Consider the following 14,872-nt stretch of genomic DNA (forward strand, 5'->3'; position numbering starts at 1 on the left):
CAGCTGGATTAGAATCCTAACCCTCTGAGCAGCTGGATTAGAATCCTAACCCTCTGAGCAGCTGGATTAGAATCCTAACCATCTGAGCAGCTGGATTAGAATCCTAACCATCTGAGCAGCTGGATTAGAATCCTAACCATCTGAGCAGCTGGATTAGAATCCTAACGCTCTGAGCAGCTGGATTAGAATCCTAACCATCTGAGCAGCTGGATTAGAATCCTAACCCTCTGAGCAGCTGGATTAGAATCCTAAACCTCTGAGCAGCTGGATTAGAATCCTAACCATCTGAGCAGCTGGATTAGAATCCTAACCATCTGAGCAGCTGGATTAGAATCCTAACCATCTGAGCAGCTGGATTAGAATCCTAACCCTCTGAGCAGCTAGATTAGAGTCCTAACCCTCCGAGCAGAGAATTAAAAACAAACTCCTATGTAGAGGACATGGCTGTAAAATTAAATACCTTTATTTGAGCTACACGTGTTGCCAAATCACACATTCAAGGCAAAAGGTTAGACTGTAGGGAGGAGGATCTGCAAAAACAAAGAGGAACTGGACCTTTAATACATAGCATTGCTTTGGTTGGCATGTGGAATGACCAGTTGTTGGTGACTTCATAGATTGAGTAAACCTTTGGAATTCCTTTAGCAATAACAAACACAGAGGTCAGATAGGACCAAGGGGAGAAATACTCAAAGGCACAGAGTAGCAAGATAGCAGCTTCTCAACTAAATGCAGCGTCTTCCAATAGTGATATAATTTGAATACAACTCCATGTATTTGATTATAATGGTGTACCTCTCTGTCAAATATGTTGGTATCCATTTGCTGATCTGTAAATTGAATCAATTTTCTAGTAAATAACACATAGTCTAATAGTCTAATGTATCTATCCTGATCCTGTTCTGGTGCGCTAGTGTTGGAATAGATCAAATATGTGAAATGGTTAAGGGGGAACCTAGGACTGGGTTGGGAAAACACTAGGTGCGGAGAATCACATAGGCCATTAGAGGGCCTGTAACTGTGTATCACTGGGCCATTAGAGGGCCTGTAACTGTGTATCACTGGGCCATTAGAGGGCCTGTAACTATTCCTGTGTATCACTGGGCCATTAGAGGGCCTGTAACTATTCCTGTGTATCACTGGGCCATTAGAGGGTCTGTAACTATTCCTCTGTATCACTGGGCCATTAGAGGGTCTGTAACTATTCCTCTGTATCACTGGGCCATTAGAGGGTCTGTAACTATTCCTCTGTATCACTGGGCCGATTAGAGGGCCTGTAACTGTTCCTCTGTACAGGGGCGGACTTAGTGATTTGGAGGACCCAGGCAGAGGTCAGTCTGAGCTTCCACACCATCCCCCCCTCCTATGGGTTTTATAGTAAAGACATGTAATTTAACTGTAAAAATGTACTTTTAATGTACCATGACCACAACCAGTCATGATGTTTTCATCTCATTGTCAAACAAATCACTTAAAAAAGTAGGTTACTTTTGCACGTTCATCCCAAAATAATTCCAACATCCTTGATGACGATGGCAGTGTTATCAGCAGCACCTGTCTTTTTACTAAAGAAATGAGTTGACTGACATCATGTTTCTGTTACAATTAAACTTGCTTTTCTAATTTTTATTTTCTCTGCCCTGCTCTGAAAGATCCTCATTGATGCATCTGCCCTGCTCTGAATGATCCTCATTGATGCATCTGCCCCGGTCTGAAAGATCCTCATTGCTGCATCTGCCCCACTCTGAAAGATCCTCATTGCTGCATCTGCCCCATTCGGAAAGTGCCTCATTGCTGCATCTGCCCCGCTCTGAAAGATCCTCATTGCTGCATCTGCCCCATTCTGAAAGTGCCTCATTGCTGCATCTGCCCCGCTCTGAAAGATCCTCATTGCTGCATCTGCCCCATTCTGAAAGTGCCTCATTGCTGCATCTGCCCCGCTCTGAAAGATCCTCATTGCTGCATCTGCCCCATTCTGAAAGTGCCTCATTGCTGCATCTGCCCCGCTCTGAAAGATCCTCATTGCTGCATCTGCCCCATTCTGAAAGTGCCTCATTGCTGCATCTGCCCCGCTCTGAAAGATCCTCATTGCTGCATCTGCCCCATTCTGAAAGTGCCTCATTGCTGCATCTGCCCCGCTCTGAAAGCCCCTCATTGTTACATCTGCCCCGGTCTGTATCACTGGGCCATTAGAGAACCTAGTCTTCTGTATCACTGGGCTATTAGAGAACCTAGACCTCTGTATCAATGGCTCATTAGAAGGCCTGTAACTATTCCTCTGCATCATTGGGACATTGGGGAGCCGACAGACATGACCAAGTAATCATCCCCTGCTGTCAGAGAGAGCTTGTTATTTATCGTCCTGTGTAAACACTTCACTGTGCCTCGATTAATGACGTCCATCGGGGCCTCTTAGAGAGAGAGAGCACATCGCTCTGTTTATGATCCGCTCACTTCTTGTGGCCCTTGGCAGCCGTTCAACACATCGTGTGCCTAAGGGGGAAACGGGGGGTTCGGGTTCGAGGGGGGTGATACTCCCTCCTGACTGGTCACCGAGGCTTTCAGACTGACTTTCTCACTCTTTGGGGTGTGACTCTGTTAGGTTGAAGATTGTTGAGTCACATCATCTGATTCCCTCTAATGATGTAATAAAGGATCTATAGGCCATGTGGTCCTTCTGTACTGGGGTATAAGGCCGGGCTTCCTTCTGTACTGGGGTATAAGGCAGGGCTTCCTTCTGTACTGGGGTATAAGGCAGGGCTTCCTTCTGTACTGGGGTATAAGGCAGGGTTTCCTTCTGTACTGGGGTATAAGGCAGGGCTTCCTTCTGGACTGGGGTATAAGGCAGGGTTTCCTTCTGTACTGGGGTATAAGGCAGGGCTTCCTTCTGTACTGGGGTATAGGGCAGCAGAGTTTCCCTCTGTTTGGTTGAGGCAAATTCCTACTTGGTTGTGGTTAAGACTGGGTCTGGGGTACGAAAATGTTATCATTCATCTGGAGCATGGCAAGACATGTCTGAAGGCTTTAGGTCATGGACGGCAAATTTAGCTAGGTCACGGACGGCACATTTAGCTAGGTCACAGACAACACATTTAGCTAGGTCACAGACAACACATTTAGCTAGGTCACAGACAACACATTTAGCTAGGTCACGGACGGCACATTTAGCTCGGTCACGGACAACACATTTAGCTAGGTCACGGACAACACATTTAGCTAGGTCACAGACAACACATTTAGCTAGGTCACAGACAACACATTTAGCTAGGTCACGGACGGCACATTTAGCTCGGTCACGGACAACACATTTAGTTAGGTCACGGACGGCACATTTAGCTAGGTCACGGACGGCACATTTAGCTAGGTCACGGACGGCACATTTAGCTAGATCACGGACAACACATTTAGCTAGGTCACAGACAACGCATTTAGCTAGGTCACAGACAACACGATTAGCTAGGTCACAGGCGGCACATTTAGCTCGGTCACGGACAACACATTTAGATCGGTCACGGACAACACATTTAGCTAGGTCACGGACAACACATTTAGCTAGGTTATGGACAACACATTTAGCTAGGTCACGGACAACACATTTAGCTAGGTCACGGACAACACATTTAGCTAGGTTATGGACAACACATTTAGCTAGGTCACGGACAGCACATTTAGCTAGGTCACGGATGGCACATTTAGCTAGGTCACGGACGGCACATTTAGCTAGGTCACGGACAACACATTTAGCTAGGTCACAGACAACGCATTTAGCTAGGTCACGGACAACACGATTAGCTAGGTCACAGGCGGCACATTTAGCTCGGTCACAGACAACACATTTAGTTCGGTCACGGACAACACATTTAGCTAGGTCACGGACAACACATTTAGCTAGGTTATGGACAACACATTTAGCTAGGTCACGGACAACACATTTAGCTAGGTCACGGACAACACATTTAGCTAGGTTATGGACAACACATTTAGCTAGGTCACGGACAGCACATTTAGCTAGGTCACGGACGGCACATTTAGCTAGGTCACGGACGGCACATTTAGCTAGGTCACGGACAACACATTTAGCTCGGTCACGGACGGCACATTTAGCTAGGTCATGGACGGCACATTTAGCTAGGTCACGGACAGCACGTTTAGCTAGGTCACGGATGGCACGTTTAGCTAGTTCACGTATGGCACATAAAAGGCTTTGGGAACCACCAGTATAACACACTTAAGCTGTAGCAATATCCTCAACAAGGCCAAGGTTTGGATCGCCAAGCCAAAGGCATTACAGAACAGAGAGACAAGGAGGCAGAAAGGTGCACGATAACATTAAAATCACAAAATGTGAATTCATCACCATAGAAATCAGCTATAGAAAATCAAGCAAGGAATTTCTCATTCCTGGTTCTCTCCCCTATTCCTAACTTCTGGTTAACCTCAGACCTTTTCAGTGGGTCTGGTTCTTTGGTAGGGAAACCCTTTGCAGCAAAGGTGGGATGTCAAGCAGACTGAGGACTTCTGTACGCTGAGCCCCATGCCTGGAGTGAGTAATATAGAAACAGGGACATAGTAATAAGAATAACCATAGAAAATCCTGCAGTAGTAGCAACAAATTTGGTGTGAAAAACACTTCTCCAAATACTGGACGAGCTAGGTTAAAAAAAACGAAGGGCGAAGTCTCTCAGTCTGCTACTTAGTTTACAGTACATCCTGTATTTGTTCAAGCAGTTCATCAGGTCTCACAACATCAGAGGGCCAGGAATGACACACAGAGGGAGAAACACAACACTTTTCTGTCGTAGTCGTCTCCTAGTTGTCGTAGTCGTCTCCTAGTTGTCGTAGTCGTCTCCTAGTTGTCGTTCGTTCCCGTGTTTCACGAGTTGATATAAGGTAATTCCATCTCTGGACCCTGTCGTTTTGCTTTGAAAAGCGGTTGTCAATTCAAACTGTGAGTCTAAACAGTCCAGAATGGGGACCAACCGCAACCCCTCTCTTCTCTAACTTTCTTCTTCCCTCGTCCTTCTTCCGTTTCTTCCTTCCTCTCACTCTCTTATGTTCCAGATGGACAAGCTAGGGGGTTTTGGCTTACATATGTTCATACAGCAGCATTCCACTGAAGATGGTGAGAGGCTCTACAGAGTGGGCCAGCTTGCCCATGACCAGGTCAATGCAGACTGTGTCTCGGGCCTGGAGGGGCAGGATGATGTTGAACACAGCCAGGGAGCCGGGGGTGATCTTGGCCTCGGCTACCGGCTTGTTCTCCAGTCCCTCTGGCTGGTATCCCCCGGAGTCCACACGGGCCATGCCGTAGTTGGACTTGGACAGCACCGCCTCAATCTTCTCGTTCTTGTGGCCAGTCAGGATTGCGCTGAAGAAGTAGTGGCCATCAACGGGAGCCGTGAAGATGCCTGGGCAACACAGAGATAATGAGGGATAGTGAGGTTAGCATTAGCTTAGCATACTTACTGATGTTGTACACAGCAATATAGCAAACAGTTGCCTGTTTAGGCTTATGGCTTGGTTTGAAAGTTGGCTCATTGTACATTAACTCAAACGATGATGTACAGTGAGGGAAAAAAGTATTTAATCCCCTGCTGATTTTGTACGTTTGCCCACTGACAAAGAAATTATCCGTCTATAATTTTAATGGTAGGTTTTTTTGAACAGTGAGAGATAGAATAACAGCAAAAAAATCCAGAAAAACGCATGTCAAAAATGTTAGAAATTGATTTGCATTTTAATGAGGGAAATAAGTATTTGACCCCTCTGCAAAACATGACTTAGTACTTGGTGGCAAAACCCTTGTTGGCAATCACAGAGGTCAGACGTTTCTTGTTGTTGGCCACCAAGTTTGCACACATCTCAGGAGGGATTTTGTCCCACTCCTCTTTGCAGATCTTCTCCAAGTCATTAAGGTTTCGAGGCTGACGTTAGGCAACTCGAACCTTCAACTCCCTCCACAGATTTTCTATGGGATTAAGGTCTGGAGACTGGCTAGGCCACTCCAGGACCTTAATGTGCTTCTTCTTGAGCCACTCCTGGGTTTCGTTGGCCGTGTGTTTTGGGTCATTGTCATGCTGGAATACCCATCCATGACCCATTGTCAATGCCCTGGCTGAGGGAAGGAGGCTCTCACCCAAGATTTGACAGTACATGGCCCCGTCCATCGTCCCTTTGATGCGGTGAAGTTGTCCTGTCCCCTTAGCAGAAAAACACCCCCAAAGCATAATGTTTCCACCTCCATGTTTGACAGTGGGGATGGTGTTCTTGGGGTCTTATGGAGCATTCCTCCTCCTCCAAACACGGCGAGCCTTCCCTGTAGCTCAGTTGGTAGAGCATGGTGTTTGCAACACCAGGGTTGTGGGTTCGATTCCCACGGGGGGCCAGCACAGGAAAAAAAAAAAATGTATGAAATATGTATGCATTCACTACTGTAAGTCGCTCTGGATAAGAGCGTCTGCTAAATGACTAAAATGTAAATGTAAAAAAATGAGTTGAGTTGATGCCAAAAAGCTCAATTTTGGTCTCATCTGACCACAACACTTTCACCCAGTGGTCCTCTGAATCATTCAGATGTTCATTGGCAATCTTCAGACGCGCATGTATATGTGCTTTCTTGAGCAGGGGGACCTTGCGGGCGCTGCAGGATTTCAGTCCTTCACGGCGTAGTGTGTTACCAATTGTTTTCTTGGTGACTATGGTCCCAGCTGCCTTGAGATCATTGACAAGATCCTCCCATGTAGTTCTGGGCTGATTCCTCACCGTTCTCATGATCATTGCAACTCCACGAGGTGAGATCTTGCATGGAGCCCCAGGCCGAGGGAGATTGACAGTTCTTTTGTGTTTCTTCCATTTGCGAATAATCGCACCAACTGTTGTCACCTTTTCACCAAGCTGCTTAGCGATGGTCTTGTAGCCCATTCCAGCCTTGTGTAGGTCTACAATCTTGTCCCTGACATCTTTGGAGAGCTCTTTGGTCTTGGCCATGGTGGAGAGTTTGGAATCTGATTGATTGCTTCTGTGGACAGGTGTCTTTTATACAGGTAACAAACTGAGATTAGGAGCACTCCCTTTAAGAGTGTGCTCCTAATCTCAGCTCGTTACCTGTATAAAAGACACCTGGGAACCAGAAATCTTTCTGATTGAGAGGGGGTCAAATACTTATTTCCCTCATTAAAATGCAAATCAATTTATAGCATTTTTGACATGCGTTTTTCTGGATTTTTTGTTGTTATTCTGTTTCTCACTGTTCAAATAAACCTACCATTAAAATTATAGACTGATCATTTCTTTGTCAGTGGGCAAACGTACAAAATCAGCAGGGGATCAAATACTTTTTTCCCTCACTGTCACTAACTGCTGTACTCTGTGACTATAAATACCCTTCACATGTAGATTGAACTCACAGTATTTGTATTTATTATAGATCCCCATTAGTTCCTGCCAAAGCAGGAGCTACTCTTCCTGGGGTTTATAATGCATTCCTATTAGTTCCTGCCAAGGCAGCAGCTACTCTTCCTGGGGTTTATAATGCATTCCTATTAGTTCCTGCCAAGGCAGCAGCTACTCTTCCTGGAGTTTATCATGGATCCCCCATTAGTTCCTGCCAAGGCAGCAGCTACTCTTTCTGGGGATTATTATGGCTCCCCATTAGTTCTTGCCAAAGCAGCAGCTACTCTTCCTGGGGTTTATAATGCATTCCTATTAGTTCCTGCCAAGGCAGCAGCTACTCTTTCTGGGGATTATTATGGATCCCCCATTAGTTCCTGCCAAGGCAGCAGCTACTCTTTCTGGGGATTATTATGGCTCCCCATTAGTTCCTGCCAAGGCAGCAGCTACTCTTCCTGGGGTTTATAATGCATTCCTATTAGTTCCTGCCAAGGCAGCAGCTACTCTTCCTGGGGTCCAGCAAAATTAAGGCAGTTATGTACAACTAAAAACATTACATTACACAACAGATTTCACAACACATTAAGTGTGTGCCCTCAGGCCACTACTCTACTACCACATATCTACAACACAAAATCCACGTGTATGTGTGTGGATAGTGCATATGTTATCGTGTGTTTGTATGCGTGTGTCTGTGCCTGTGTGTGTGTCTCTTCCCAGTACAAGTTGGTATCAGTAGTATGCACTGATGTTTGTGAATACTTATTCAACCCGAAAACAAAACAAGTCCTATCTATTCAGTACCAGTCCGCGGCTCATAGAACTCTCCCTCGTTGACAAAGATCTTGTCGAAGACGATGGTGCCAGCACTAAGCATGGGGTAGGTGAGAGCGGCAGAGAAGGACAGCTTGCGCACGTTGGCATCGGCACCTGGCATACCTGAGGGCAAAATTACAACAACATCTTAGAGAGAGCATGGCTATTATCAACTATATATGATATTTCATTGTTCTGACATGAGGAAATCCATGTTCACGGTTCATTACAGACAACATGGCAAAGTAAACAACGTGTAAGGAACATAGCAAGAGATAGACTTTTGTTCAAGACGGTTACAGCCCTCTAATCTACACTGAATAAAAATATAAACGTAATATGCAACAATTTCGAAGATTTCACTGAGTTACAGTTCATATAAGGAAATCAGTCAATTGAAATAAATTCATTAGGCCCTAATCTATGGATTTCACATGACTAGGAATACAGATATGCATTTGTTGGTGACAAGATACATTAAAAAGCAGTGGATCAGAAAACTAGTCAGTATCTGGTGTGACCACCATTTGCCTCATGCAACGTGACACATCTTTTTCGCATCGAGTTGATCAAGCTGTTGATTGTTCGCCCGTGGAATGTTTTCAAACTCCTCTTTAATAGCTGTGTGAAGATGCTGGATATTTGAGAGAACTGGAACAGGATGTCGTACACATCGATCCAGAGCATCCCAAACATGCTCAATGGGTGACATGTCTGGTGAGTATGCAGGTCATGGAAGAACTGGGACATATTCTGCTTCCAGGAATTGTGTACGGATCCTTGCGACATGCGGCCATACTTTACGCTGAAACATGAGGTGATGGTGGCAGGTGACACGACAATGGGCATCAGGATATCATCACGGTATCTCTGTGCATTCAAATTGCCATCAATAAAATGCAGTAGTGTTCGTTATCCGTAGCTTATGTCTGCCCATACCATAACTGCTCACAACATTGACATTAGCAAGCCGCTCGCCCACACAACTCCATACACGCTGTCTGCCATCTGCCCGGTACAGTTGAAACCGGGATTAATCTGTGAATGCCAGTGGTGATCGTTATCCCCAGCACAAGGTGCATCCGTGTATAATGATCATGCTGTTTAATCAGCTTCTTGATATGCCACATCTGTCAGGTGGATGGATTATCTTGGCAAAGTAGAAATACTAACTAAGAAGGATGTTAACAAATTTGTGCACAAAATTTGAGAGAAATACGTTTTTTTGCATATGGAAAACTTCGTGGATCTTTTATTTCATATCTCATGAAACATGGGACCAACACTTTACATGTTGTGTTTCCAGTATTTTTGTTGAGAATATTTCAGATGCAGTTGCCATCATGATGGGAATGTTACAGAGCGGTTATGTAAAACAAAAAGGGGTCAACAACTCTAGCTCACATGAAAACACACACAAAAAGGGACACACACATCCACGCACACCACACACAGACAGACACACAAACACACACAAACACACACACACACACACACACACACACACACACACACACACACACACACACACACACACACACACACACACACACACACACACACACACACACACACACACACACACACACTAATAGCCACACTATGTATCTCACAATCACCACACGTAACCCTCAAGCTGACCCAGTAAGCACTATGTGCACATTCCCTGGCTGACCTCTGACCTATACAGTGATCCCCACACACACTCACACAGAACTCCATTCACCCTGACTGTTAATGACCCTCAGCAATACTCATGTTATGTAATGACATGTAAAACACAGCACTGTTGAGTGCATTAGCACATTGCTAACATATCAGACTCAAAATGCAAATAATGAAACATGAACATACCTCGTTCACCTTTGAGGCCTGCAGTGGAAAAAAAGAGAGGAAGAGACGAGTTAGACTGATTCAAACCGTTCAGTCAAACGTCAACGTATAAAAACAAATTTCCTGAGGCATAAAGACTGATTTATCAAGGGCTTGTATGGTTCCCGTTAACCTGGTGATCCTCTGGGCCCGTTCTCTCCCTGCCTGCCCGGGGATCCGTCCCTGCCTTGGGGCCCCTTAGCGCCAGGCAGCCCTTGGAACCCTCTCTCCCCAGAGGGACCTGGAGGACCAGGCAGACCTAGGGTGGTGGGAGGCAATGACAACAATGTTAATAACTTAATATTCCTTTTTTTTAATTCACATTTCAATAGTTGAATAATCAATACACATTATAATTTTAAATATTACGTATTTATTTAAGTTATTTAAGTAATTTAATAATTGAAGTAACTTTAATAATTGACATTATATTTAACTGAAAAAAAATCAAAGTTGACCCAAAGACGGCCTGTTAGGGAACATAGAAACCATTCCAGACAAAACTACTGTAACGATACAGTGGAGGAGTTTTCTCACTCAGATATGTCACTGAATGAGGTATTACGCAATTATAATACATTGTTCCCTCCGGACACAGAAGCATCGGATTATTTGAACACTGAGACGTGTGTAACCCGAGAAGCCTCGAGGAGTGTTATGAAAGACTGCACAACAGACAGACACACTAATAGCAGGCCACCATTTAACGTGAGACTCACATATTACACAAATAGACACTGTTAGTTTGAATTAGTGGATTATTAATGTTGTTGTAATCATCAGTCTGTTTCTTGGTGTTGTTCGATGGGCCTCTGTGTTTATTGTAGCTAACACCGTTCTGTATGTTGACACTTGGGTGCAAATGTGTTACTTGAGACTTTACATATGCACCAGTGTTCATTGTGTCCTTATACCCACTGGATGTGCTGTCTTGTAGACTGGTCAAGTATAGACAGGATAAGGTTAGTCTAGCGTTTAAGACACATTACGGTTTTAGTTCAGTTTTACCAAAAGCTGTGTAAAATTCAAACCTCTAACCAACTGCACACCTACAAAGCAGAACATGTGAGAGAGAGAGGATAAGTTTAATCAAAAATATCAATATATAATTGTCAACAACAACTCAGAAAATACTCTGTGTCAATGTAAATCCTCTCTAAATGAATATGCTTTATATTTTCAAACCATGCATTGTTTAATTTCTGTAGTTACTACGTTGGATCTAGATCAGGGCTCTCCAACCCTGTTCCTGGAGAGCTACCGTCCTCTAGGTTTTCACTCCAAACCTAATCAAGTGCCCCTCCCACTGGGCAAAAACTGGTTGAATCAATGTTGTTGTCATGTAATTTCAAACAAGAAAATCAATGTGGAAAACTGATTGGATAATCAACATTTTTATCTAAATCCAATGACATGGTGAGTTGTTTTATTTGATTTAACATTGAATTCCCGTTAAATGACAAGTCAACCAAATGTAAATCAAAACCAGACGTTGAACTGATGTCTGTGCCCAGTGGGTTGATTCTAATAACTAGCTGGTTGATAAGCTGAACCAGGTTAGTTCCACCTGGGGTTGGAGTGAAAACCTACAGGAGGGTATCTCTCCAGGAACAGGGTTGGAGAGCCCTGGTCTAGACCATAATCTCTCTGAAAGGAATACAGTGTCAAGTCAACATACTCACCGGTCAGGTCCTGTTCCAAAAGATTCTGGAACTCCATGAGGATGTGACTGACAGACGAGTTGAGGTTCTTGATCTTCCCGTGGATCCCGTCCAGCTGAGTGGTCTGGATGCTCTTAATGATCCCTCCATGGGAGATGACCGTGGCGTTCAGACCATTCACACAGTTCCACAGGCCCGACATGTGCTTGTTCAGCCCCTCCTTGATCCTCTGGAGCGAGTCAGAGACGCCGTCCAGCCGTCCGCACACGCCCTCCATCTTGGACAGCCTCTTCTCCAGGCCGTCGCCAGATCGCTTGCAGTCGCCCACCTCCACCACTAGGGTGCTCTCGAAGCGTCGCACATCGCGATCCACCCCGTCGAGGCGGTCGCGGCTCTTCTCGATGTGCTCAGTCACCTCCTGCTGTATCTTGTCCAGCTCAGAGATGATCTTGTCTTTGGTGTTGCCCAGGTCCGTGATGACACTGCCGTGTTTCTGCACTGTGTGCTCCAGGCCCCTCAGCGTGTCGTTGATGGAGCTAAAGGTCAGGATGACCTCGGAGAGCTCGCCCTGCAGGGACTTGAGGTGGCCGTTGTTGGACGTGCCTCCGATCACACTGTGGCCGTCCAGGGGCTTCTCAGGTTCATCCAGGCCTCGTCCTCCAGTGCCACCTCCTGTTGTTGGGGTCTGCAGGTGGATCTTACACTGGTTGCTACACTTCCCCACCTCCTCCCGGAGTTCCGCCACCTCTTCCTGTAGAGTGGAGCACACCTGGGAGCAAAAGCTTTGGTCCGAATCCACCCGGTTCCGGATGGCGTTGATATCCTTCTCCCAGCGGTTCAGGGTGTGGTTCTTCAGCTTCTTGAACTCGTCTTCCACTCTTCCACAGACGTCGCAGTCATCCATGCCACGCCCAAGCGTCTCAACTTCTGTGACGATGCGGTTGAAGTGCTCGCCATTGTTTCCGGTCAGGGCTTTGATCTTGCGGATGTCGTGGCTGAGGTCCAGCACCTTGTCCATGAGGGAGTCGCCCGAGACGGACAGGTCCTTGATCCGCGTGTCGAAGCGTCGGATCTCGTCCTCATTGGCCACCACCCTCCAGGTGATAGACTTCACAGTGTCTCCGTCGTAATCGTTTCCTCCGTCCCCTCCAGCTCCTCCCCATCCTCCTCCGGTTCCCCCTGTTCCTCCATCTCTCCTTCCTTCAGTTCCTGTTCCTCCTGTATCTCCCCTTCCTCCTTCCCCTGCTCCACCTCCAGCTCCTCCCCATCCTCCTCCGGTTCCCCCTGTTCCTCCATCTCTCCTTCCTTCAGTTCCTGTTCCTCCTGTATCTCCCCTTCCTCCTTCCCCTGCTCCACCTTCAGCTCCTCTCCCTCCCATTCCCCCTGTTCCTTCGGTTCCTCTACTTCCTCCGCCATCTTCTCTTCCACCTTCTCTAACTCCTCCTCCTCCAGCTCCTCCTCCTGTTCCTCCACAGCCACAGTCAGTCAGACTCTTGTCTAGTAGCACTGTGGAGTTCTCCAGGCGGGTCAGCTTCTTGTCGTGGTCCGACACGAGGTCCTTTACAATGCCCACGTCTAACTCTATGTCGCCGATGCGGTATCCCTGGTCGTCGAAACGGTCCAGGAACACGGTCCTGAGGTCACCCAACTCACGGTTGAAGTAGTCCTTCAGGTCTTTCTCTGTCTCTTCTGTGTGCTGCATTGTGCTGTTCACCCACCTCTCAAGGTCCCTCAGACGACCGTCCAGCCTGTCCTCTATCACCCTGGGTAACCCGCTGCCACCTCCAGGGCCAAAGCCACCACCTCCAGGGCCAAAGCCACCTCCACCTCCTGGCAAACCTCCACCTCCATTACTACCACCGCCACTGCCCAGCTCCTTATCCAGGCGGTTCTGGATGACATCATAGTTCTCTGATATGGAGCTGATCTTCCTTTCAGCATCTGTGACCCTGTACTTAAGGTCGGTGACAGAATCGCAGCAGCCCTGGGAGCGTGTCACCTCGCGGCGCAGGCCATCCAGGCTCTGGCGATATCGTCCATCCACGGCATTCAGCTGCTTCTCCAGCGCACGGATCCGCTCCCTGTCCTCCTGCTGCTGTCTCCGCAGGTCCTCAACCCCCGACTGGCAGGAGGAGCAGGACAGAGACACCCTTCTCTCCAGCTCCCTCAGGATCTCCTCTTTCAGTGTGTTGAGCTTCCCACCGCTAATCCCACCGGTGCCTCCAGAGGAGTCGCCAGTGCCACCACCAAGATCATTCCCACCGCCGCCATTCCCGTTGACCAGGTGGTTGTTGATGCTGACCAAGGTCTTGTCGTGAGCCTGGGTCCGGTTGTCCAGCTGGTCTAGTTTGGTCTGGATGCTGTGGATGGTGTCCTTAATCTCCGGCTGGGCCGCGTCCGCTGGGGCCTTGGTGCCACCACCACTGAAGCCCGGTTTGCGCATCTCCTCCTGGAAGCGTTCGTTCATGCCCCTCAGCGTGGACTGCAGGTCCTGGAGGTCCTTGGTTAGGCTCTGGATCTTGTCCTCCAGCTGCCGCGTCTTGTCGCTGTCGCCTCGCCCTGGAACACAAACAGAATATTATTATACTTATATTACAAGAGGATGACAGTTCCCATGAAAAATGGAGAAGACAAGGACTGAAGGGGAGGAAGAGGAAGAGGGAGAGCAGGAACATAAACATCCTCCACTCTGTCCTCTGAGACCTGTGTCGGTTCCGGTCTGTCCCGGTCGGGACGGTTTGGGTCTGGCTGTAGCGATCTGGGTCCCCGACCCTCCGCTCGGCCCTTCGCTACAGTCATCTCCGGTGTAACCATGGCAACACTTCCACTCCATGTCCGTCACCATCTTGTAGGCCACCTTGTACCGCGGCTTCATATACGTTCGATACCTGTTGAGAATCAGAGACAACGACAACAATGGTGAAGTGATTTACAATGAGGTTGTCTCACCTTTCTTAGTTGAATACACTTATTGTTGGTCGCAGTGGCTAAGAATAGGAGCGTTAACTAAATGTAAATGTTATTGACACTACGTAATTATAATTGGTCAGGGGTGGTAATTGTCAACTTATTGTACATCTGCCTTTGGCCCCTGACATGTTGACCAAAGTTTTGTAAAAAATGTGGCTCAGTTG

At 46.9% G+C, this 14,872-nt stretch overlaps 1 protein-coding gene across 2 annotated transcripts in view; it reads right to left on the bottom strand.

Annotated features, from left to right (window-relative positions):
• Positions 1-449: 449 nt before the first annotated feature.
• LOC115161938 (EMILIN-1) overlaps positions 450-14,872 on the bottom strand; it is a 91,368-nt gene continuing 76,945 nt past the window's right edge. The window contains exons 3-9 of one of the 2 annotated variants that reach the window (XM_029712785.1): positions 14,442-14,626; positions 11,760-14,297; positions 11,109-11,126; positions 10,211-10,336; positions 10,060-10,077; positions 8,194-8,328; positions 450-5,408 (exon numbers count right to left, since the gene is read on the bottom strand). In XM_029712785.1, coding sequence (XP_029568645.1) covers positions 5,086-5,408; positions 8,194-8,328; positions 10,060-10,077; positions 10,211-10,336; positions 11,109-11,126; positions 11,760-14,297; positions 14,442-14,626 — 3,343 coding nt within the window. In that variant the 3' untranslated portion in view covers positions 450-5,085. The remainder of the gene's footprint in view (positions 5,409-8,193; positions 8,329-10,059; positions 10,078-10,210; positions 10,337-11,108; positions 11,127-11,759; positions 14,298-14,441; positions 14,627-14,872) is intronic. The other variant, XM_029712787.1, reaches the window with a different exon arrangement.

Source organism: Salmo trutta, chromosome 25, assembly GCF_901001165.1.
Source record: "Salmo trutta chromosome 25, fSalTru1.1, whole genome shotgun sequence".
NCBI lineage: Eukaryota > Metazoa > Chordata > Actinopteri > Salmoniformes > Salmonidae > Salmo > Salmo trutta.